The 27,589-nt window shown below is 37.8% G+C and overlaps 1 protein-coding gene across 1 annotated transcript in view; it reads right to left on the minus strand.

Moving 5' to 3' along the window:
- LOC131432895 (organic cation/carnitine transporter 2) overlaps positions 1 to 27,589 on the minus strand; it is a 120,160-nt gene that overhangs the window by 19,308 nt on the left and 73,263 nt on the right. Inside the window, exon 3 of the mRNA XM_058599471.1 lies at positions 4,170 to 4,561. Coding sequence (XP_058455454.1) covers positions 4,170 to 4,561 — 392 coding nt within the window. The remainder of the gene's footprint in view (positions 1 to 4,169; positions 4,562 to 27,589) is intronic.

Below are 27,589 nucleotides of genomic sequence, written 5' to 3' on the forward strand. Positions count from 1 at the left end.
ATCAAATGGTGACATAATATCAATAATTGATACAAAATTGACTAAGTTGTAATTGTTCAAAACATGACCACATTTCTACGTGTATTTTTCTTGAGTTTCTTATTTGCACCCCTATATAGAAAACAAAAATGTGTTCCACATTAAAAAACTTTTAAGGTAAAAGTTTTGTGAAACTCAAAAAATGAAAATAATGAAAGCAACAACTTAAAGAATCCTTTGAGTTTGGACAGATTTCAAACGACGATACAAAAATACAAAATTAAGTTTCAATGGAAGAATTTTTCAACATTTTTTCAGTTTTTACGCCAATAATGCTCCCACTTTTTGGCCACGAGAATATCGGTGTAGAACCATACATCTGGAGAGTATTGGATAAATTGGCGATCATCGGTACCACGTTTGTCTGAAGCTGGTCAATCTCCTTTAGCAATCTCGTGGCATACTGAGCCTTCGGCAAAAGTCCCAAAACTTTCATTTCATTTGAATAGTGGCTTTGGCATTCTCATCTCGCTGATCGTCAGCCGTAGAAGGAGTTTCTTCAAGAACTTGATATGAGAAATATATTTGACATCATCGATTTCTTTCTAGATACGTTAAGTATCTGGTCCTGTGACAATTTTTGCGTTCAGTAAAAAAAAAAAAGTTTCGACATTTGTAGTCATACGACGTCGCGAAGTTCAATTCCAAAGTCTTTTGACTATTATTTTCAGTGCATCCAGAAATCGGGGACTTGGATGGTCCTTTAAATTTGATCAATTCACAACTAAAGAACTCGCTCTTCTTTATATCGTAATTTTAAAAATCAAAATTCAATTCAAGGAATAATAGATTTTTCAATATGCAAATCATACGTAATTCGGTATTTACAGTGATTGCATAGTAGGGTTGAATTGAATTGAATATCGTCTATTTTAGGCCAGCATAACAGGGTTATTGTAGCAATAGTCATCTCATCAGTGGAGTCGTCATGTTAATTTGCGGACTAGTCGACTCTCAATCAACGAATTGTGATAAAATTGAATGCAATGTCTTTGCTTCGATTGTAATAAATAATATCGAAGAAAAAATAGTTCGACAATGGTGCGATACTGCTGTTGTAGCCACGAGAAAACTCGAAGTAAATTTTCACTTAACTCTTAGAGTCAATGTAGCTCTCGAACAGAGATAGTAGATCTCACTCAAGTAGCAAGTTCTGATACAATTTTGGTCTCGTTAGTAGTTAAAATATCAAAATTTTCCAACAAGTATCGAAATGAGAAATAGTTTAGATACAATGTGTTGATCGGGTATACTCACTAACGCTAGATATTATGAGAAGTATTTTATAAATCATCTAATAGATCTTGGAACTTTAATACACTTTTCCAGAGAAACTGTCTAACTAAATCTGCATAATTTTGAGTCACAGGAATCTTGAATATTTCATTTTACTTTGACACTACCAGGTAAGACAAATCTCTTCATAACTGCTCCCATTATTTGATTAGTTTTGAACGTTCGGAAATTCTTCCGAAAATCGCCGATGTCACATTTCAGAGATATATGGGAATCTCTTTTATATCAGAAATAAACGACTTCTATCTTCTAAAAACTTCTATCAAAAATCTCCGAGCGCATTAGCATAACTTGGCGAATGAGTTTTTAACTAACATATTCTTCATAATGTAGACATTCACATCCCGAACAACTTTCCAGAGAAAAAAAACTTTAAAAGTTTCAGGTTTTGAATCAGATTACGATTTTAAAATCAAAAATATATGTTTTTACTTCTGTTCATACATATTGCGAATCATTCTGCATTCTTCCGGGAATGCAGAATGGTGTCGCTCTTGTAAAATGTCTAAATCCTCTCGGGAGTTTTAGGTTTTATTTAATGTGCATTTTGACACCTGCAGATCGTTCAACATCCTTTCGTGGATGCAGAACGATTTATTTCTTTTTGTTTTGTGCTGTTTTCCCACCTCACCCACTTCACATTTCCCATCCATGTTCCTGTTAATGTTCCCCTCCTATCAGGAAAATGCCACGGCAAGACACAAAGCTCCAAATAACTAGTGTCACTTGAGCCAATTAGCTCTGATTCCTGATTCGTAATTCTATGAAAAATGTCTATTTGTTAGCAAATACCACCTTAATCACCTTTTTCTTTGAAAGGAACAGTATTATTCAAAGTTTTATTAATTGAAACAATTATAAAATTAATTATGATAACATTTTGTCAAATAATTTTGATATACACGAAATAAAGGCAATCCCTTCATAATTACGTGCGTCTGATTTTGAGCCTGATTCAAAGTGTTATGTTTTTGAGGTTTTTAAGAGCAATGTAAATTTATTGTTTTGATAATTGACTGACACTATTTCCAGTATAATGGAAAAAGTAGTCACGTTCACTCTCTGGCATGTGAAGTATATATTTCTTAGAAACAAATTACTAATAAGTCGTAAATTTCAGTACTACGGGATGCACCATTTAAACAGAACCTATTGAAATGTTGAGAAACTCTGTCATTTTTCAGCCGATTTTAAAAAATCGATCAGATTCTGAAACGATCTTCTTTGCCATTTATGGATCGATTTACACCAAAAGCGAACTAAAATTGTAGCAATTTACATGGGAAACAATCGTTCAATTGTGAAAACTGTGCGTGCTTATCGTGATAAATATGGTGAACTTTCGGCGCCTTCCGCCAAGACAATTCGTGCTGGGGCTATTTGAAGAGTGAGGTGTATTCCAGCAAACCGAAGACTATTGAAGAACTTAAAGGTATCACACCGGAAAAGGCTGCTATTATGTCCGAAGTGTCATCAAATACAATACAAGATGTTCAAAAATGGCCACTTTTTGTATGCGATGGTATAAATTTTATTTTCAAATAAACCTTATGATCGCTACAAAGATTACATTCGCACACATCTTTGGAAAACCTTTTCACGCTTTTCATAGATATTCAACTAATTTCAATAATTTCAACGAAATGTGTTATATGAAATTCGTTGATTTTCCATGAAAAGCGAGAAAAGGTTTTCCAAAAATGTGTCCGAATGTGATCCTTGTAGCCAGCATAAGGTTTATTTGGAAAAAAAAATCATACCATCGAATTATTTTTTCGAATAATTGTGAAAGATCTCAAAAATACTCATTTTTTCAGAGCTATTTTTGATAAGACTTGGAAAATTCTACTTGAACTAAATTACAACACTATATTGAAAAAAATGAAAGACTCGATGAAATGGCCGTTTCAATAGTGTCAGTCAATTATCAATTATTTGGGTAAAATTTCATTTGGTGAAATGGTTTTCGACGAAACGATTTTCGACCTACCTACTCGACTGTTTGCCGCCATTTTCAAAACGTTCCACTTCGTTCCATTACGAGAACCCAAATTATCCTTATGTTATACAAATTCCCCAACTACAACGATTGGAACACTTCTAATACGACTTTTACAAATGTGAAACACGCACTTTATTCCCAAAACGTTTAAGTCACATGTGAAATAAATAGGAAGATCGGAATAAAGCTACAATGAACTTGTTATTTTAGCCGACAAAAATTTGAGCGTGATGTGAAAGCAGCACCCAAATAAAGCCGATCGCAGCGACATCTGTAGGTGTTCACCAAATTGCTCATTCAAAATTTTATATACGGTATATATAGGAGCTTGTAGATCTGCTATATGAACATCGGGTCTCGCGATAAAAAAGTTGATTTTTATCGAAAAGGACCTTAACCCCACCGAGTGCGCTCAATTTCGTAAATAAAACATTACAAGAAATTAGATTTGATGGTTTAATTTTGCCTTAGATGTATCATCGTCATGTGCAAGGCATTGAACTTCAATCATAAAATTCAATTACCGGCCTAGAAATATTGAGGTAACTTTTGAAATACTTGCATACTTCCAATGGAAAGGTATGTATGCTATCAAAAAAAGTCTGGTGCGGTTAATTATTTAGTGCTTCACAGTGTTCTGTAGTGACCTTCTAGTCAATTAGTCAATCCATTTACTCGTACACATTTGGTCCCATTGACTGACTGACTGACTGACTGACTGACTGACTGACTGACTGACTGATCCCTTGAAAGGACACCAGCTGAGTGCCATTAACAGATTGATATGTGGTAAACCAATCCATTGCCAAAACTAAAACTAAACCAAACGCACCTGAAACGTGGGCGAATAGATGTGGAACGTGTTCGGGACCTGAAATAGTGACAGGAGAAATGTCATCACGAACTGCCACTTGCCGTAGTCCCCTATCAGGTCACCGATCACATCACATTCCTCGTCGGGGTTTTTGTGCTTCCCGGAGGGAGTGGATTTGCTGCTTTGGTTATTATTGTTGCTACTGCTGTTGGCCGCCATCGCCACCCGTTTGCTGTTGTTGCTGATCGAGGTCGGAGTCGATGGACTGATTTTGTTGTTGTTACTGCTACCGGTGCCTGACAGGCGGGATGCGGGGGCTGTGTCGAGATTCAAGGATGCTGTGTGCTCATCCTGTGGCACAGGCGTGGGCGAAGGATTTGCTGAGGAGCTTTTCGATTTGGACATCTTCACTGAAAAGAGCGGAGCGTAATCGTTCGAAGATTAGCATTTTTATATGTAAAAAGGAATAGTTTAATAAATCATTCAATTACATATCATAAACTATACACACATTTTGAGGCGTTGCATGTTCAATATAAATAAACCAAACTGTCTGAATCATATACTGTCGCGACGCCCTGTCCATCATTTGCAGTTAATCCCGTCAGAATGGTGTATGACTTTCCGTCACATACCATACATCTGTCGGAACCCGCACGAAACCACTCTCACACTTGTCATCGTATTTCCAGTTGGATAAAACTAATTGAATCGCGAGTGTAAACACTGCACCGTTGGATGTTTAACCGGTAGTGGCCCATCCGCCAGACGCGACGGTCGCCCACTAGTATGTATTTTACACATCCCGTTTGGAGCTGGCGGTGATGATTTATGCGAAACATTAATGTGAGCAAATCGATGCAGTTAAGGTTACGGGATCTATAATCTGTTATGCAAACGAAGGGACAATGTGGGACCGCAGGCACCGATTAAGACGAGCCTTGACTGAAGCGGATAAATCATCGGATAAGTTCGATCAGATTAGCATTAGACCAACGGTGATGGCAGAATGTATGGTTTATGAATAGAGTTTTGAAAGGGTTCTTGTGAAAAATGATGCCTTGATCAAATTGTGCGATAATATACTGTACGATAATTGTTTAGTCAGGGAATAGATATAGTTAACGACTTTTATACTATCGACGATAAGTACCGACTCTGTAGCTCAAGCTGACGCAACATATCCAGAACTACGAACACGCCTTCAATACCATTTGTTCGACATAATTTTGCATTTTACATTCCCTTCAAGGTTCTGATAAAAACTAGTTATTTTAAATGCTACTCTACGAAACTTGAAATTCGTCGATTTTTCTCCTTCAAGTAGCCGTTTTCGAGATATATTCAGACATCAAATTCAAAGAATTCTGGATTTGGTTGAACTGAGCCGTTTTAACACGTCACGTGATTCATACAGTACACATATAAGAATAGTTATTCCAAATGAAATATACAATTATTTACAAACCTACCAAATATTACGTCTTCTGAGGCCGACATATTGGAGTGTCAGAAATGATTCATTTTAACAGTTGATCTAACGCATGTTTGATGCATTCTGATATATTTTGAAGTGAACACGTCTTACTTCCAGATAAAGAATCAAGAATTCAGTTACAAACGGAGGAGGAACATTCTGCTGTCCCTGCGTTGTGCATTCGAGGAAAATGACATTAATATTGCGGAGCATCGCAGTGACTGAAGGGGTTTTTTTTATTCATAAATACGTTTATTTCTTAAGGCAGTTTACATAAGTTTTTCTTCGCCGTAGCATCACTTTTACATAATATTCTTATCCTAATTTAATTCTAACATAGTCACAACGTTTTGCATTTATTAAAACATATTCTCTTATTACTTAAATATCATCTTAGGTAACTCGTCATTAATTATGAAATCTACTCGGAAATATTATTTGAACCAAACGATTAACTTCTATAAATTATAAAATAAGCTGTTATTTTCAGACATTTTGTTAATAATTTCATAAACTGTTTCGAGTTTGTTTGTATCATTACATTATTTTTATTCTAATTTAGCTATTGGTTGAACTCATGGACGCTGCTGGGATCAGAACTAAGTCTTGAATTTTATTTATAAAATTTAATAAAGGCCCCATTAAATTGAAACTCCAGTTTTCTTTATGAAATGATAAATAAGTTTCATGTATGAAAGGTCACGACAAGCAAGAATGTCTCGAACTGGGATATTGGATAGTCTACCTTGGGTACGCAAAGAATTTATTAGTTGAGATCTGACATCACGATACTCCACGCATGTCCAAACGACATGATCAATATCTCGATAACCTTCGCCACAAGCACAATGATTAGTCTCGGAGAGCCCAATTCGAAGGAGATGTGCATCTAACGTGTAGTGATTGGACATGAGTCTGGACATCACACGAATGAAATCTCTACTCACATCCAGTCCCCTGAACCATGCCTTTGTCGATATTTTCGGAATAATTGAGTGCATCCACCGACCCAGATCATCTTTATCCCAAGAAGCTTGCCAGCTGGCAAGTGTTCTTTGGCGAGACGAGCTATAGAATTCGTTGAAAGCAATCGGTCGCTCATAAATTTCACCCTCAATAGCACCACGTTTGGCTAAAATATCGGCTCTTTCATTGCCAGGAATGGAGCAATGAGCCGGGACCCAGACTATAGTGATTAGATAATTATTGTTCAATATGTCGTTCAGGCACTGTTTTATTTTGCCCAGGAAAAACGGTTCAGTCTTGCCAGTCATGTTTGAGCGAATGGCTTCAATTGCACTCAGACTATCTGTGAAGAGGAAATAATGGTTTGGAATTAATGTGACGATTACACTCAAACTATAATGAACTGCTGCTAGCTCTGCTATATAAACAGATGCAGGTTCTTGAAGCCTAAATGAGGCCGAAACATTATTGTTGAACATACCAAACCCTGTCGCTTCTTCAATTCGCGATCCGTCCGTGTAAAACATTTTCTCAGAGTCAATATGCCTGAACTTACTTGAAAATATTTTTGGGATTTCCGTCGAACGTAGATGATCCGGGATTCCACGCACTTCGCGCTGCATGGATGTATCGAAAAATAAAGTTGAGTCAGGGACATTTAGGAGGCTGACACGGATAGGAATATATCTTGAAGGGTTGATTTCCTGTGACATATGGTTAAAATATACTGTCATGAATTTTGTTTGAGATCGAAGCTCGACTAGTCGTTCGAAATTATTAATTACCATGGGATTCAGCACCTCACATCTTATTAGCAGGCGTGATGAAAGCTCCCAAAATCGATCTTTTAATGGAAGAACTCCCGCCAGAACTTCAAGACTCATTGTATGTGTCGAATGCATGCACCCTAAAGCAATTCGCAAACAACGATACTGAATTCGCTCCAGTTTGATAATATGAGAGTTTGCAGCGGAACGAAAGCAAACGCATCCATATTCCATCACTGAAAGTATCGTTGTCTGATACAATTTTATTAGATCTTCCGGATGAGCACCCCACCAAGATCCTGTTATTGTTCGAAGAAAATTTACTCTTTGTTGGCATTTTGTTATCAGAAACCTAATGTGTCCTCCCCACGTGCATTTGGAATCGAACCACACCCCGAGGTATTTAAAAGTTAAAACCTGTTGGATCATTCTTCCCATCATATGGAGCTGAAGCTGCGCGGGATCATGCTTTCTTGAAAAGACGACTAACTCTGTTTTCTCCGCAGAGAATTCGATACCAAGATGAACAGCCCAATCGGACAAGTTATCTAAGGTATCTTGCAATGGTTTATGCAGATCAATAGCTTTGGGTCCAGTAACTGAAACCACGCCATCATCTGCCAATTGTCTTAGTGTACATGGGGTTACTAGACAGCTGTCAATGTCATTTACGTAAAAATTATAGAGGAGCGGACTGAGGCATGAGCCTTGCGGGAGACCCATGTAACTATTTCTGAGTGTTGCCAAATCGCCATGTGAAAAATGCATGTGTTTCTCTGACAAAAGGTTGTGCAAATAATTATTTATAACCGCTGGGAGTCCATTTTGGTGAAGCTTGTCTGAAAGAACATCAATGGAAACTGAATCAAATGCTCCTTTAATGTCTAAAAATACAGATGCCATTTGTTGCTTTTGAGCGAAGGCAATTTGGATGTCAGACGAAAGTAATGCAAGGCAATCATTCGTCCCTTTATTTCTACGGAAGCCAAACTGAGTATCTGACAACAAACCGTTCGTCTTGACCCAAGTGTCGAGACGTCGTAGAATAATTTTTTCGAACAATTTTCTGATGCAGGACAACATCGCAATGGGTCTATATGAGTTGTGATTGGAAGCTGGTTTCCCCGGTTTTTGAATGGCGATAACTTTCACTTGTCTCCAGTCAGGTGGAACAATATTTTGCTCAAGAAACTTGTTGAACAATTCCAACAAACGTCTTTTTGCGAGGTTGGGCAGATTCTTCACCAAGTTGAATTTAATTCTGTCCAACCCTGGAGCGTTATTGTTACAAGACAAGAGTGCTATAGAAAATTCCATCATTGAAAATGGGTTATTAATAAAACCATTATTTGGAGGAGATTCCCGTATAATGCTCTGCGTAGGAACAGAATCTGGGCATACTTTCCTAGCAAAGTCAAATATCCATCGGTTCGAGTATTCATCACTCTCATTGCCCACGTTACGATTCCTCATTCGTCTGGCCGTGTTCCAAAGAGTGCGCATTGAGGTATCTCTTGACAAACCTTCGACAAAATGTCTCCAATAGCTACATTTTTTGGCTCGAAGTATGCTCTTGTACTTGGTTTCTAAAACCATAAGTTTTTCAAAATTCTGAGGAGTTCCTCCTCCCCGTTTTAGAAACGTCTTGCAAGCATTTTGTTTTGCGAGTTTAGCCTCTGAGCACTCTTTGTCCCACCAGGGGTTGGGAGGCCTTCTGTTAGTCGTTGGCCCAGGAAAGCGTTTAGTTTGGGATTGTTCTGCTGCCTCCAGAATCGAACAAATGAGGAAGTCATATTCTTCAAGTGGAGGGAGCTCTTCCATTGAATTCAAAATACTAGAGATACTACTTTGGTATTCAATCCAGTCGATATTTTTTGTCAAATCATATGGAATACTAGCGGAAGTAGCAATGCAATTGCTACTGCTAATTGAGATGATGATTGGTAAATGATCGCTACCGTGTAAATCAGGCAGTATTTTCCAGGTGCAATCTAGTCGAATTGATGTTGAGCAAAGAGATAGATCTAATGCACTTGGGCGTGCCGGAGGTCTTGGGATCCGTGTCATGCTACCCATATTTAATACCGTCATGCTAAAATTGTCACAAATGTTTTGTATTAAAGATGATCTGCTATCATTGTAAACGGAACCCCACATAATACCGTGCGAATTTAAATCCCCCAGAATCAATCGTGGTGCAGGAAGGGCTTCAACCATTTCATTAATCTGTTGCTGTCCAACTTGTGCTTTTGGAGGAATATAAACCGAAGCTATGCAAATATCTTTGCCTTTAATGTTTATTTGGCAAGCAACAACTTCTATACTAGAAGTTGAAGGGATGTTTAATCTATAAAAGGAATAGCATTTCTTAATTCCCAAAAGCACTCCACCATACGGAGAGTCTCTATCGAGACGTATAATGTTAAAATCATTAAAATTTAAAGCTATGTTTGAAGTAAGCCATGTTTCGCATAAAGCAAATACATCACATTTTTGACTATGCAATAATATTTTAAATGAATCAAGTTTTGGCATGATGCTTCGACAATTCCACTGCAGGACAGTGATTGTATCATTTGCGACGGGTGATAAATTATCCATCAAAAGATACAAAACCTGAGACAATTGGCCATTGAGCTGATAACTGCTTCAAAAAGGTTCTAGCTATTGGAAGGAATGCCATTATGAGGGTCTTTAAGGGTTCAGATATATTGAATGCTGAGAAAATCCATTCAACAATTTCCGAAAACTTCAGTAATCCTGTTGGTGGCTGTGAAATGGAGCCCACTGGATTAAGACTGAAGGGGTTATCATCACTCAAAAAGTCGTGTGAATAAGCAAGAAAAACACATACAGGGTTGCGCAAAGGAACCTGACACATTTTGTTCTCCGGTTACACTGGAACCTAGTAAGGGAGGGAGAAACCGAACACAGAATCGGAAGTAGAAAAATGAAAGTCTTTTTTCGTCTAGTAGTTTTCCATCATGGAATATCGAATTTTTATTATAAATCGTATTTGAAGAATCAGTCGTACGTTACAACTATTCGTGAGTTTAACCAACTTTTTAAATTAAAACCGATAATGCCAGTGCCTTCGCGAAAAACTGTGAAGGTGTGGATGAAAAATTTTGTAAAAAACAGGTTCTGTACCTACAGACCTTTTCAAAATTATAAGGCCACCCATAAATTTCTAGATGCAAAAAAGAGGAATAGTTTTAGGATTTTTTTTCTCGATGGAACATGAAATTAGATTGCAAATCACGAATGTGAGTCCAAGAGTTGAATGATTTCCCTGAAAAACTTTTGTGATAGAACGTTTTTAAGGAAAAATGGCTTTTCAAAATTATAAGGCCACTTGCAGTTTATTGAGGTTCGGATGATTAAAATAAGCAACAAAAAGCATCTAATGATCCGTTGCTCCACCGGAACGGTTTATTGCCTGAAAAATACGATTTGGCATAGTTTGCACCAATGTCTGCAGTGTTGCCAGTTCAATAGCTTCCCAAGACTGAAGAATAGCACTTTTTAGCTTTTGTAATGATGAAAATTGATGATTATCGGCATAAATTTGTCGTACCGTAATACCCCAGAGATACTCAATTGGATTTAAATCCGGTGAGTAAGCTGGTCAGTCCAAAATATCAATTTTCTCGGACTTTAACCAGTCCATTGTTTCAGCACTTTTATAAATACTGGCGTTACCCTGCTGAAAAATGTGCTTTGATTTGCGTCTTCTTTAAATTACTGACAGCAGACTAGCTTTGAGGACATTTATGTAATAGGAACTTTTCATTTTGTGCGATACAAATTGAAGTTCCAGCCTGCCGGTTGCACAGAACGCACTCCAAACCATTACAGATCCACCGCCAAAATTTCTCTTTTAAAAATATCGCGGTTCCTCACGTAGATCACGCCAATAACCGTTGAATCCGTCTGGTCCGTCTAGGTTAAACTTTTTTTCATCCGAGAATATCACCAGTAATAGTTTACCACATTTGTTATTAAATAGTTTAAATGCGTTTGTTTTTTTTTAATATTGCAGAACATGTTCATACCTTTTTCCAATCTTGGGGCATGTTCCGACGTGCAAATTCCAGTCGAGCTTCCTTGTGGTGAGGTAGTAAACGAGGAGCACTGTTCATTTTTGCTCCAACTATGTTGGGCGAAAGTTTTAATGCCCTCCAAACCGTCGAAACTGAAGCTTCCAGCTTAAGTTCAGTGAGGATTTGTGAACAACTCAAGGTAGAATTCGAAGATTTATTGACAATTTGACGAGTATCTCTCTCTGACAGTTTCTTTTTTCGTCCTGCATTTTTATTCTGACCATACTTTGCTGGATTTTTCAGAAAATTGGCTACGACCAATTTCTCCTGTAATTTTCCTGATCCCTCATCCTACCTTCTTGAAGGCCAAAATTTGTCCTTGTTTTTGTTGATTTAGTCTCTTTCGCTTACCCATAGTCACATAACGCTGTTAAATGAATAAACATGATACTTTTAATCACTATATTCAACACAAACTGACAAACATACAAGGTGACCTTAAAATTTTGAAAAGGGATAATTACTAACTTCAGCTGCTTCGGCTTTGTTTGTCAACAAATATGCGATACGAAAATGTTTTACTTGTATTTGTGTCATTATTCATCGATTGCCATCGTTGAGTTAGGGTGGTCTTATCAAAATCACGCGAAAACTTGAAATTCGAGGGTGGCCTTATAATTTTGAAAAGGTCTGTAAAATAAAGCCTTGTCCGGACTGTCCGGAATCCTGAAAATACACTGAAGTCTTTTTTTATGCGAATTTACGTACCGCATAATAAAACTCTGAAAATTCGCATAAAAAAAACCGCATAACTCTGAAACTTCGCATAAAAAACCGCATAACTTTGAAAATTCGCATAAAAAAAGCCGTGTAAAAAACCGCATAAAAAAGATGGCATAAAAAAGACCTCAGTGTATTGAACGAGCTCGATCTGCTGCGATGGAAGAGTCCTGCGCGTTCGGGTAAGATGCATGCGGCTGCTCTTCAAATTCCTCGTCGTTCTTTCCATCGAATGATCAAAAAAGATTTGTCGTTTAATCCATATAAAATCATAATAACTCAGTAGTTGAAACCGGCGGATCTTGGAGCCCGTTTATCGTTCGCGAAAAAGATGCTCGAAATGCTAGACAGTGGTGAGATTTCTCTAAGAGACATAATAATGATCGACTAAGGCTGTGAACCATTTCGCAGGTAATTTTAACTTTTGGGTAAAATCTGACACTCAAGCGGTTAATTTGATGTCAAAACTAACCCTGCTCGAGAGCATGGTTATTTTTGACAGATCGATGGTTATTTTCCGACACTGAAAAAAAACTTGCAATGAAACTTCTAATATTAATTCTTTAGTTGAAATTATTTCCAGTGGAAAATAAACTCAAACAACTTTCCGTCCGTCAAATTTTGAAATGGGCCGCAGTTTTAGTTACTACTCGACACAAAATAACCACTCAAGTGTCAGATTACAACCAAAAATTAAAATTAACCGTAAAATGGTTTACAGCCTAAGCTCACTTCCACCTGCACGGCGTTGTAAACAAGCAAAGTTTTCGATATTATGCCGAGACGAATCCATTACAGGATAATTTAAAATATTTTTGGAATTCACTAATAGTTGTAATGTACAATTAATGCTTCTTCAAAAACGAATTATGAAATATTTAGGGGTTAGCCAAATTTTGTGCTAGGTTACATAACCGTTTTTATTATTTTACGTTTCGTCTTTGACTCATCAGTGCAGAGCAGTTCAAATTGAACTGCTTAGTGCTAAACTCGGCAGTTCAATTTGAACCGTCAAGCAGACGTAAAGTAATCGCGACGTAAATAAAAACGCAGTGAGCGACACTCCACTGTTCCATGACGGAAAACTACTAGACTATCTGTTTTGCAATGAATGAGCGGAAACATAGGAGAAAATATGATTTATTGGAAAAAGATACGCTCAGAGACAGGACTGTCTCTGAGCGTATCTTTTTCCATTCAATCATCTTTTCTGTTAGTTTTTCATTCATTTGGCTTCTCCAATATATGTTTACGCACAGTCATTGCGAAATTGAACTTAGTTATGACGGCTTTTACGTCAAACCAACTAAAAATTAATAAATCGTGCTAGACTATCTGCCTGGTTTGGTTTGTCCGATTATATTGGAATACATCAAGGAGCAATGATAAATGAATACACGAAATTGTTTTTAATCCATTGTTTTGAAGAGAACAGAAGTAGCTTCATTTGAAAGACTGTCACTTCTTTCTGACTAATCGAAATGTCATAAAATTCCACAGATAGTTTTATTTTAAGGAGGTACTTCTTAAACGTCATAAGGATTTGACAATGGTAGCGCTTTCTCTCGATCCCCATCCCTGTCCACCATCTTCATTGGAACTAACAAGATCTTTTTTTTTTGTCATTACCTTTTTCGTTCCCCCTTTCTCCGTCTCTTCACCATCTCGATGGCAACTGATTAGATCTCTTTAGTTTTCAGACATTTTGTTTCCATACCCCCTTTTTACCTCGCTTTCCACAATATGTAAATTGTAAATTTTTCATTCTCTTCCGTAACATCACCATCACCGCCCACGGAAGACCGCTCCAATCGATTACCAGCATGCGGGCCACCCGCCGGGCCTTCGTAGCCTGGGGGTGTTTCCCACGGACCCACACGAACCGAAAGAAGCGGCCATAGATATTTAACAACGCCATCTGGAAAACTCATGCAATATTCAATTCATCGACCACTGCCAATCACCAGCTGAAAACTGGATTTTCGAGAATCCGAGATGACATAGTCTAATGATACTATTCTAGTTTTAAGTTAGTCGTTAGTTAAGATTAGAAAATACCCTTATCATCTTATAGCAGTGTGCCTAAAAATATATTATATTATTGAATAAAAAAAAATGGTAGCGCCATCTGCGTGTTTGTCACCCGACTTATTGAGTGATGTGTTACACAGTCTTCGTCTAATTTGCATTGCATTTTTGTTCAAAATTTTCTAGAAGAATTTATAGACATGATCCAATCTGTCATGAAATCGATGTGTTATTTTCGCTTCCAAAAAGTACGACATACATCTGATGCATGATAATTGTAACTCTAATTTTAATAAAAAAAATCGTATTGTTTGAAGTGAAATAGAAATACGCTAATTGTAGGGGGAACCACTCTTTGATTCTGACTGAGAACTCATCCGAAATCATCCAAAATTGTAGAAATAAAGATTAAAGTAGAAGCAATTTGTTACATTTTTGAATTATTTATTTAAAATATGAGAAAGGCAAAAGTATATTCGGTTTCATCATTTTGAAGAAAAAAAAACGTAGCGAATTTCGAGCCACTGTGCAAATTAAGACAATTTGAACAAATATTCATGAAAAATGTTCATCCAGGAGCTCGTAACGAAAAAACGTAATATTTTATTGAGAAATATAGATAAAACATCGATGTTTTTTCAGAGCCGCAGCTTCCGATTGATCATGTTTTTTCTACTTAACGCGACATACTGTTAATAAATTAACAAACATAACATTTAAGAAAGCTTGAAACTAACACTCTAACCATTTTTGTCGTTAATTAGTTATGTCGTGTACAAAATCATTTAGGAGTGTAAAAAAACATTAAGGAGTATAAAATTATGTAGTGGTGTGACATTCTCCACATAATTCATACACACATTCAAATGAAAGGTCTTGTTGTTCCATACAAAATTCACAAATATTATTTGGACCCGACATTTAATATCGGAATTATGAGGTAAAATGTGCAAAATAAATTTGAAAATAAATTCGCAAGCTTTTTTTCGGATATGGCTTAACCGATTTTCACAAACTTCCCATACAAAATTCCTGAATTTCGTTTAGATCTGAATTCCGGTTATGGAGTGAAATGTATAACAAAATTTAAATTTATACACTAACTTTTCTCAGAGATGGCGCAACCGATTTCTAAAAATATAGATTCAAATGTATGGTCTTGCGAGCCTTTAGAGTACTTCTACATTTCATCTGGACCTGGCTTTCGGTTCCGGAATTAAAGGGTGATTAGTGTAAAAATTAAAATTTCAAATTACTTACTCACTTTTCTCAGAGATGGATAGGACGATTTTTACAAACTTAGATTGTTATAGTTATAACAAAATCTCTGAATTTCATCTGAACCCAACTTCCGGTTCCGGAATTATAGGGTACAGAGTGTTAAAAATTTTATACCATCACTTAAAGGGGCGAAACAAGAAACGTAAAAATTTTTCTAAACTGGCCATAAAACTACTCAATTCGAAATACATTACAGGTGAACGGCCAAACAAACTGATTTCAGCTGTCCTGGTACCTGGTTTCCGTATCCGAAGGAATCGCAAATAGTGATTCTATTTCCCAAATAGATCTCACTCATTTTTTACAGTGATGGTTTGACCGATTTTCACAAACTTAGATTCAAATGGAAGTTCCTGTGGTCCCATACGGAATTCCTGAATTTCATTCGGATCCGATTTCCGGTTCCGGAATTATAGGGTAAAGAGTGTTGAAAATTTTATATCATCTCTTAAAGAGGCGAAACTAGAAGCGTAAAAAATTCTTAATCGGCCTCAAAACTACTCCAATCGGTAGTCATTATCAGTAGACGGCCAAACAAACCGGTTCAGAAATCACTTAATTATCGCAGGGAGCACAAAATACGTTTGATGGAAGAAGCCTTAACAAAGACGGATGTCAAAAATTTTTGGGGCCTTTTTTTTATTGAAAACTAGTTTTTCTAATAATTGAAAAACATCCTAAACGGTTTATTCCAATGCGTGTCTCTCAATTTGTTTAGCTAGTGTCCTGAAGAATACGTTCTTTTCTTTTGGGAGATTTAACTACAAGGAAGACTCTCGGAGCTCGAAAGGACTTGACCATGATAACTCAAAGAATTAGGGAAAAATTATTGTTGCTTGCCGGACTCGAGACATTTTTGACAACGATCGACTCCCTGAAACTTAGTAAGCTTTGTGATTTCCGAAGTTGAGTGTTTTTTTTCATGTAGGCTTTTTTAGAGATGCCCTGGACGTCGGAATCCGTCGTTGTCGCGATTCTGGGACTTTCCATTTTTTTCAAGCACACTAGGATTAATCATATAATCAGACTAGGACGACAGGAATAGAAAAGGTTTTATAAATTTTTTGATATATTTTTTTGATATTTATTTATTCGATTTGATTTTATTAGTATTTTACAGAATGATATTTGTTAAATTTATAGACGGCGGATTCTCTTATGTGCTCACTCTGAATAACTCAAGCAACGATACCTCATCATGTTTAAATTTATCGAATCCCACCATGTAAAGACTGGGTGACACTTTCGTAACTTTTATGCAGCTTTTAACTGATTTAACTGATTGATGTACGCGTACCTTTTCTGGTTATACGTTTCTTATCTATGGAAGAGAGTGATGAGTCGTCGTCATTCCGTAAAGTAGGTAAAGTATAAACATTCCGTAAAGAAGGCAAAGCATTCAACATTTCCACAACGTATCGCAACGCATATATGTTAGTATGTTTATATGCAGCTAAGTATCAAACATTCCCATTATTATGCATTCACATGTAACTGGGTATTGAACCTTCACATTTGTACAGTACATCTACAGGAATTGTCCTGTCTTTTCCGGTTTCTGTACAATAAAATAACGAAAATGAGCTATATTTTCTACCGTTTTCTAGAATGCCCCCTTAACGGTTTCCGAGTTACAACGATTGCCTTTTTTGAATATCGGTCTTGATTAAATAATTTACCATACTGATGACGCGTTCAAAGCTTCATCCTAGTTGGAACAAATCGATCCTCATTTTACCATCTTTGCTGCTGTTAAAAACTGGAGCTGCTCCGTTGTAGTATTTTAACTCTCCTATAAGACTTTGAATGTTAACGATTCTAAAGTATGGAACTGCATGAAAATATTTCCGACAGTGTTATTGTCCCATCAGGAAGCAACGGTTTCCGAATGTCATGTGAATCCAGCGGAAAAAAATGAGCCACGAACAGACCCACTGGATTCCTACTTCCATGTCGTGAAAGGCGATAATTGCAGGAGTTTCTTTTTCCTTTCAGTTATCAGATATCTTAACGTTTCACTTTTGATTACTCTATTTTACTATATTATCTCTATATTATATTATTCAATTATCAATTTCCGGCTAGTTTCGGAGAAAAGTTTTGTTTGGTATGTTTTCTTCTTCTATGTTATTGCTTGTCTTTCAAGATGACACTTGTGGAGTGCGCAGTAGTATATATGGCCTATTCCTTAGATCAGGGGTTCCCAAACTATTTTGAGACATGTACCCCTTTACTAAAATTAACTTAGGCCTCAAACCCCCATCAACAAATTCCTTTGAAAATTCGATTTCTTATTTTTTAATATAATGTTTATATTTCTGCGGGTGGTCATACATTAATACAGTAATACAGCTTTTTTGGCGTAAATATTTGAAATAACAACTTATATCAAACAATAGGGGTTTGATTTGCAGACCTCGTCGACCCCTATAGTCAGTTTTCGTTTACGTCGACCCCCGCAAAAAGGATATCGACCCCAAGGGGTCTATATCGACCACTTTGGGAACCTCTGCCTTAGACGATCTACGTTCGGGCCTAGTCGGCGCCGGTACTGATTAATGATTTCTGGGATTACCAGAAGATGTACATTGAAGGATGATTTACCAAACCCAGGTCGGATCATCTAGAAATTCCCTGTGCAATTTGAGCTAATCCCGATCAGTAACGGAGTAGCAACCAGGAGTGGTCGTTCAAGCTCAAGCTCAGAAATCACAAAATACGTTTCGTATAGATCGAAATCGAATAATGACAGATAATAAGTGATTCGAAATTCCCTACCTTTCCTATGTACACTATATATGTTAGGAACACAAATCAACCAGTAAATGTATTCGTTTTTACGATTGAATATTAGTTATACTAGACTTTTGAGTATAATATAATAATATTTGAATTTCAGGTATATTCAAATAATTACATTACCTATATATATATATATATATATATATATATATATATATATATATATATATATATATATATATATATATATATATATATATATATATATATATATATATATATATATATATATATATATATATATATATATATATATATATATATATATATATATATATATATATATATATATATATATATATATATATTGGATACCCTTATCTTCCTTAAGCAATACACATCTTGGCTTCGAGATAGGCCGAAAGGAATTGTGTATTTTCAAGACACGTGATATTGCGCCCTCGTTCAGCTAAACTCAATGTTGTTATAAATCAGTACCAAAATAGCACGTGCTCTGATGAGCCTGGTCCTTTTCCAATCATATTCGATTAGGATCGATTTGGTCTATGGGTAAGTTTTGCGTGAGGTGGTGAGGTGAATTTAATAGACATGATATATTCCATTCTACAGCAGCATAACTCCCCAAACCAAACCGTTCAGGCGTAAGGCAGAACGTGTTCGATTGAAACCGGCTTGGGGAGACAGCTTGCAAATTACCATAATATAATCAGATTACTTAATAACGCATGTAGATTGAAAATATTTACATCGGAATAAGATTTATTGACATTGTGCAGAACCATTTGAACCGCAGGCACAGGCGCCTGCGGACGATGACAACGTCAGTAACAGTAATCGCGGGTACCTTTACTCGGCGGAACCAATGATTTCAAATAGATTCTGCTGGAAAAGTGCCTGGCGAAGGCATTCACGTAGTTCTTGTGCAGTTGGGGTCGTTGTGCTGCTGTAGGCCACCAGGGCTGTTAAATTGTAGTAGATTATATATATGAGCATAGATTTTAGTCAAGCATGTTTCTGTAAGCACCCAATACGTTCCTCAACACTATAAGAAAGTTTCTTACCATGTTGTAATAGATTTAAAAAGTTATTGAAGGGTTTCGAAGCGCACGGGAACCATTTCTGTGCTAAGTGCACATAACTATTTCTCACTGTCACGTTTCGCTTTCGGCTCATCAGTGCTTCCGCAGTTAATGTTGAACTGCTAATGCCACCTAATGGTTCGACAAAAATCGCTAAGCAGACGTATAGTTAATGCTATTTGAAAATTATGTTTTGCACCGAAGTGCCATGTCTTTGCTGAAAAGCCGAAAGAACGAAACTTAGTGAATTAAAAAATCAAATCCTCTGCCCTTTCTTAAAAGGTCAACTGAATCCAAAGGAATCTAAAGGGAAGGTGAAAAAATGTATCAAATTTTGATCTACTTCGTTTATGAACCTTCCAAATACAATACATAAAAGGTGATTTTTTTGAGGTTAGGATTTTCATGCATTAGTATTTGCTCAGATTTTTTGAGGTTATGATTTTCATGCATTATTATTTGCTCAGTATGCTCTGACATTTCATCATGAATAGACTTACTAACGAGCAACGCTTGCAAATCAGTGAATGGGCCCTAGAAAAGTTGGCAGAAAATCCGCTTTTTTATCGACAAATTTTGTTCAGCGATGAGGCTCATTTCTGGTTGAATGGCTACGTAAATAAGCAAAATTGCCGCATTTGGAGTGAAGAGCAACCAGAAGCCGTTCAAGAACTGCCCATGCATCCCGAAAAATGCACTGTTTGGTGTGGTTTGTACGCTGGTGGAATCATTGGACCGTATTTTTTCAAAGATGCTGTTGGACGCAACGTTACAGTGAATGGCGATCGCTATCGTTCGATGCTAACAAACTTTTTGTTGCCAAAAATGGAAGAACTGAACTTGGTTGACATGTGGTTTCAACAAGATGGCGCTACATGCCACACAGCTCGCGATTCTATGGCCATTTTGAGGGAAAACTTCGGAGAACAATTCATCTCAAGAAATGGACCGGTAAGTTGGCCACCAAGATCATGCGATTTGACGCCTTTAGACTATTTTTTGTGGGGCTACGTCAAGTCTAAAGTCTACAGAAATAAGCCAGTAACTATTTCAGCTTTGGAAGACAACATTTCCGAAGAAATTCGGGCTATTCCGGCCGAAATGCTCGAAAAAGTTGCCCAAAATTGGACTTTCCGAATGGACCACCTAAGACGCAGCCGCGGTCAACATTTAAATGAAATTATCTTCAAAAAGTAAATGTCATGTACCAATCTAACGTTTAAAATAAAGAACCGATGAGATTTTGCAAATTTTATGCGTTTTATTGTTTAAAAAAGTTCTCAAGCTCTTAAAAAATCACCCTGTATAAACAAACATTTCAAAAAAGTAGCATATTTATCGTATTTCAGATATATTCTCATTCAACGAAAGTAATTAGCACATGTTAAAACTATTTCAATTCCACGGAGAACCCTTCGATCATTAAATTGCGATATCGCAGTTTTTGATTTTTGCGACAGTTGATTTAACTAATTTCTTTTTGATTCAACCAATATGGTTTTTGATTTGCATATATTCAGTAGTTGAAAAATATGTTGTTTTGAATGCTGTCAAATGCCGGAGACAGTTGAAAGCAAAACAATAATCGCAATGCAAAATCAACAACTTTTTTAGTTGAAATCTGTTCTCGTCGCCTCAAAATGTCAATGAAAACAACATTGATGATTAAAGCGTTTGGTGAAATTGTGTTCATTTGATTTGAGAAATTTATGATAACAAGTGTTTATCTAACAGCGGTGTTGTGATTAAGTTAACCTTGTTTAAGATGAAAAAGATTTCGTGACAAATTAGAAAATGTTAATGAATGATCATCTCGCAATCTTTCAGGTATGCGTAAAAATTTTATGCTTCAAATTCGATCATTGATTTACTTCCAGCAGACTGTTTTACTTCCAGCTGTTTGATACCGATGATGATGTTCATGCATTAGCAATAAAACGCTTTTTGACATGAATTTAATTTATAAAAGTAACAGGAGCGAAGGATTTCAAACACACAGAACGCGCTGCGATTGAATGGCGCGTTTGAATTGCCATCGCAAAATTCCAATTCCCAGCGGTTGATGCTCCCAAGCTCATGTGAATTGACTAAAATTATCAGTGCATAACTTTAGTTCAACCGTTTGAAGGCATCATCTTTCAATACTCATTTTAGGTAAATTTAATAATTTCGCTAATTTACTCGCCCCTCCGGGCGCTTTTTGCTGATTAAAAACGTTTTTCTACATCAATCATTTTCGATCGAATCAGAAGTTTTTTTTAGAATTTAGATCTTTACTGATCTCGACTTGACATGATCATGATCATTGTTCGAGTTGATTCAACTATTTGCAATGTCTAAAACAAATAAAACCGATTTATTTTTCAACTAACAGAATTTTGTTCCAATAACAACACCAGTTATTTCAACTTAAATATTTGTTGAAATTGAAAGGTATGTGTCCTCACTAATTGACAGCATTTTTTTTCAAACAGTTGAATTAGTTGTTTTAACCATCGTTTCTACTAATCGAAAAACAAAAATGACAGTTTAGTTAAAACAACAACCGATTAGTTGTACCAAATTTTAACCAATCGAATTCAGAAAATCAACTAACTCGTATTCTGGTTGAAATGGGATCGCGGGTGATTCCGTGTAGTTGTTCCGGAACAGCGGAAAACAAAATCCTTCAAAAACACCAATTCTAGAAAATATTTATATTTAAGGGGGGAGTAAGGGATAATTTGAATCAAAAAACACTTTTTTCGTGATTTTTTACGGATAAACAGCTTAAGCAAATTTATTCAAACTATTTTACATTCTAAAGCAGCCTGCCCATACTCGCATATTAGTCCCATATCGGTTTTCGTCAATTTTGAGATAGCTTGAGAAATGAAGTTTATCCTCATTATACTATCAGAAATTACAATAAAAGTTGAGGGTTTGTACAGCAAAATGTGAAAAAAATATCAGCTCTTGTCTGTCCCATATGCAAAGTACCCGCATATCAGTCCCATTCAGTGCGCATTTCAATAATTTCATTTGTTGTAATATTGGAATAGCAAGGGTGTATCATCGATATTTGATGTAATAATACATAATTTACCATTAGATAGCACAATAAATAAAAAAAAAATCGGAAATAAAATATTGATTGTCTTTTTCTCGACATGCCGGTTTTCGGTATGGGATAGATATGCAAGTATGGGCAGAGCATCATTTACAGAATATTTAGTTAAATTTCCGTATATTAATATTGAAAATTAAGGCGATAACAGATCATTCCGTCATTTGAGAATCACGTTGCGCGGTGAACACGATAACTCGGCGTAGAATTATCTTAAATAAAAAATGATCTTAAATTTATTTAAAGTACGAGTTATTTCTCCCCCCTTCGTTGTTCTCAAGTTATTATTTTGATGTTTTATCAGTGGCATATTTAAGCAAAAAACGCGAGTACAACTATTACAGATGTTATTCGACCTTAAAGCCGTTTGCCTGTCTGTGCGAACAGTAAGCAATGTCCGCGATATACACGATTTCCTGTTAGCTTTTGAATCGTGAGTAAATGTTAATGACGATATCGTTTCTAGATGCAGAACTGTGATCTGATCATCAGTTGACGATTCGTGTTCTAGAAGATGAATTTCTCCACCTTGAAAGCATTATAGTCTATAATCAGACGAAAACTAGTCCATCTTGCAGGAGCAGAAGGTTCTATGAAGAGAAGTTAAGAAAGCTGGTATCATGGTACGAAAAAAGACTAGAAGTGGCCGTACATGATGTAAGTCAGTGAGGTTGATTTGAAGGACATTAAATATGCAAATCAAACCTATTTCATAGGATTATGTTATTGTATGACAAATCGATCCTTACTTTCCGAATATGCCTGGTATACAACCTGCCAAAAATACAAATTTACGCTTGATATAAAAGTATTCACAAATAACAAAAACCATCACAAAAAACGGGTTCAGGCTCTAATCTGCCGTACGGCACGTTGTTTCCTATGCTTTATGTTACCAATATATAACACTCAAATGAAAATGCGCAATTCTAGTCTTATCATCCGTTCAAAATTGAACAATCGCGTACTCAAGTTAGCTGACCCCGAACCGACAACGAAGCGATGATGGCGCGAAGAGGTCAATCGTTGAACTTTGTCAAGTTTTATGATAACAATATGAACTTGCACTTCAATTTGATTCTCACCGGTACGGTCGGCTTAATAGTAGACGCCAGATTTCGGAGGAAGAACGGATTTGAGTCGCGTGATGTTTGTTTACATAACGTCCATGTATAATTTAGTGGATAATGCAAGCTTACTGGTAAATCATTGGGATCAAGTACAGGCGCATACCCAGAAAAAAATGTTTGGGGACGGTTTTCATAACACGGGGGAGCCCGGGCCTAAATCGGACACTTTTTAGAAATTGAAAAAAAACATTCATTTGAACTGGGTTGCTTTCTCTTTACAGAGAGCAAGCCTACCCGAGCGTCTATTCCCCATGTTGGGGCGGCTCGAAACAGCGTCTGTTCTCCATGTTAGGAGCGGCTGATTACCGTCCTTGTGTCAGTGTGGGGCTCTAAACAGTGCTGACACGATGGCCCTCCGGCGAGACAAGAGGTTGGTGCAGGCCTAACAAGCCGCCCGGAAAACACTTGTTACGAATAATCAGGATATAAATACGACTCGGAATAATCGGCAGAGACCTACGCGACGAAATAAGGACTACGATTGGAAGTTTGGTACATGGAAATGCAAACCGCTTGGCTTCCTAGGATACGACCGAATGCTGCATGATGAGCTTCAAATCCGCGGCTTCGATGTCGTAGCATTGCAGGAACTTTGTTGGACGGGACAGAAGGTGTGGAAAAGTGGGCATCGAGCGGCTACTTTCTACTAGAGCTGTGGGACAACCAGCGTTCTAGGAACGGGATTTGTAGTGTTGGGCAAGATGCGCCAGCGCGTGATTGAGTGACAGCCAATCAGTGATAGGATGTGCGTATTAAAGATCAAGGGTCGTTTCTTCAATTACAGCATCATCAATGTGCACTGCCCACATGAGACAAGACCCGATCATGAGAAGGAAGTATTTTACGCGCATCTGGAACGACCCTACGACAGCTGTCCACGGCGGGATGTAAAACTTGTCATCGGCGACATGAATGCTCAGGTAGGCCGGGAGGCAATGTACAACAGGCCTGTGATCGGGCTGGAGAGCCTGCACGATGTAACAAACGACAACGGCCAACGATGCGTGCCTCCCGAGTAATGGTAGTTCGAAGCACCTTCTTCCTCCGCAAAGATATCCACAAAGCTACCTGGAGATCACCTGATCAACATACGGAAAATCAAATCGACCACGTTCTCATCGACTGGCGATTCTTCTCCGATGTCATCAATGTGCCAACATTGATTCTGACTACTACCTTTTCGCGGTTTGTATGCGCTCAAAACTATCGACGGTGCACAATACTCGTCGCACAGGAACGCCGGGACTCAATCTCGAGCAGCTACGTAGCATTTGTACTGCAGAGGAATACGCGCAACAACTGGAGCTAGTGCTACCAACGGAAGAGCAGCTTGGCGCGGCGACTCTTGAAGACGGCTGGAGGAATATAAGATCCGCCGTGAGTAGCACTGTTTCAATCGTACTAGGTACGAGGTTATCGAATAAAGGAAATGACTGATTTGACGGCGAATGTCAGCAGTTGGTCGAAGAGAAGAATGCAGCAAGGGCGAGGATGCTGCAACATCGCACTAGAGCGAACGAGGAACGATACAGACAGGCACGGAACAGACAGAACACGGTTTTCCGGAGGGAAAAGCGCCACCAGGAAGACCAAGATCGCGAAGAGATGGAACAGCTGTACCGCGCAAATGATACACGGAAATTCTATGAGAAGGTGAACCGCTCACGTAGAGGTTTCACACCACAGACCGAAATGTGCAGAGATACCATTGGTAATCTTCTCACGAACGAACGTGAGGTGATCGACAGGTGGAAGCAGTACTATGACGAGCATCTGAATGGCGAAGCACAGGATACAGAGAACGACACAGGAATCAATCTGGGTGCACGCTCAGCCGACGACAGATTCCCAGCACCTGATCTGTCGGAGATAAGTGAGGAGATCGGCAAGCTGAGGAACAACAAAGCCGCGGGCAATGACCAGTTACCAGGCGAGCTGCTCAAACATGGAGGAGAGGCACTGGCTAGAGCGCTGCACTGGATGATTTCTAAGATTTGGGAGGAGGAGATTCTACCGCAGGAATGTATGGATGGAGTGGTATGTCCCGTCTACAAAAAGGGCGATGAGCTAGACTGTTGCAATTACCGCGCAATCACATTGCTGAACGACGCCAACAAGATACTCTCCCAAATTCTTTACCGTCGTCTATCACCAATAGGTAAGGAATTCGTAGGGCCGTACCAAGCGGGATTTACTGGAGCCCGCGCCACTACGGATCACATATTCGCGATAGGACAAGTACTCCATAAGTGTCGTGAATACAACGTACCGACGCATCACCTATTCATTGACTTCAAAGCGGCATACGACACAATCGATCGAGCTATGGCAGATCATGCACGAATACGGTTTCCCGAATAAACTGACGCGATTGGTCAAAGCACCGATGGATAGAATGATGTGCTACGTCCGAGTATCTAGGTCCCTTCGAATCTCGGAGAGAGCTACGGCAAGGTGATGGACTCTCTTGTATCTTGTTCAATATTGCCTTGGAAGGTGTGATTCGAAGAGCTAGGATCGACACGAGTGGCACGATCTTCCGAAAGTCCGTACAACTTTTTGGCTTCGCTGATGATATTTATATTGTGACACGTAACCTTGAGAAGATGACGGAAACCTACATCGGACTGAAAGCTGAAGCTAGGCGTATCGGACTGGCCATAAATGCGAAGAAGAAGAAGAAGGATGAATGATTTTCCTACAAAAACTTGGTGTGGCTGGCGATCTGGGGATACGGCAAACTCAAAAAGCCGTATATTAAGACCGACAACATTAACAAACAAAAACACAAAAAAGAATTCCTCCAGAAGCGCCTGTTACTCTACCTCCGGTCCCTCGATGATAACACTCCATTTTGGCCGGATCTTGCATTATCCCGTTACACGAAACGAATGATGGAGTGTTATTTTTATAACGAAGGAGATCAATCAGCTAAACTCACCAGATCTCAGCCTAATAGAAAAATTATGGGCGATTATGTAGGGAAAGTATCGGAAAACAGAGAACTAAAAGTGGCAAAAAGTGTGCATGAAAGATGATGCAAGTGTTGAACAGAATTTGATGAATAGTGTAAAGTCCAAGGTGTGGGCATTTATACCATAGAAGGGATTGAATAAACCAAAATATCAAAAACATAGCTAATTGTTTTTTTTTTTGAAAAAAGTCAGTTTTCCTATACTAATTTGCATACAAGCTTTTCGGGTACGAAAATATAATTTCACCATTCGAGCTAAAATTTCAAATAGTTCCCATGAAACCCGAAAGAAACACGAAAAGTTCAGTGGAGCGAGAAAATAAACCTTTTCATTTTTTTTGCATCCTAATGTAACATGCACATGTAGACTTCAGTTGTAGATCTGGTTCAAATAACATCTCTAGTGCAGTTTATTTACTTTCTCACGACGCTGTTTGTTTGTTACAATTATTTTTGAATTCGTATCTGTTTGTGAAGTGCAATCTGTTTGATTCCACTAGCAATGTGAGGTATGCTAATTTCACCATTCGTTAAACTATCCCTCCGGCAACCGCAACATCAACCGTTAAGATCAAAAGATGAAATGACATCCGCTGACAGATTGCGGGCTGATGGTAAAGCTCGTCAAACTTGAGTAAACCTAATATTTTCCTTCCATCGTCGTATTTGTGGAACGTTAAATGTTGCGATGTGTCATTTTGTATATCATAATCCTTGCTCTCTTCAGGGGAACGTAATGTCTTTCATCGCCTTTGCTTGTCGTCGTCCTGTATTTTTATTACGCTCGTGTGTACATATTTGCATACCAAAATTGTGGAAAACCACATCAATCCTGACGGTAAAATCTTTAGCATCTGTTATGCGATAAAGTCCACCACCAGCTGTGGGAAACCGCGGAATATGACATCAAGTCAGTCTGCCTTCGCCGTTTTCGTCTAAAGCACCGAGCAGTAAGGAAGAAATCAACCTTCATCACAATATATAATCATCATCGTCATTGTCGTCATCATCATCATCATCACCACATTCCATCGAAATACTCAG

This window comes from Malaya genurostris, chromosome 2, assembly GCF_030247185.1.
Source record: "Malaya genurostris strain Urasoe2022 chromosome 2, Malgen_1.1, whole genome shotgun sequence".
Taxonomy (NCBI): Eukaryota; Metazoa; Arthropoda; class Insecta; order Diptera; family Culicidae; genus Malaya; species Malaya genurostris.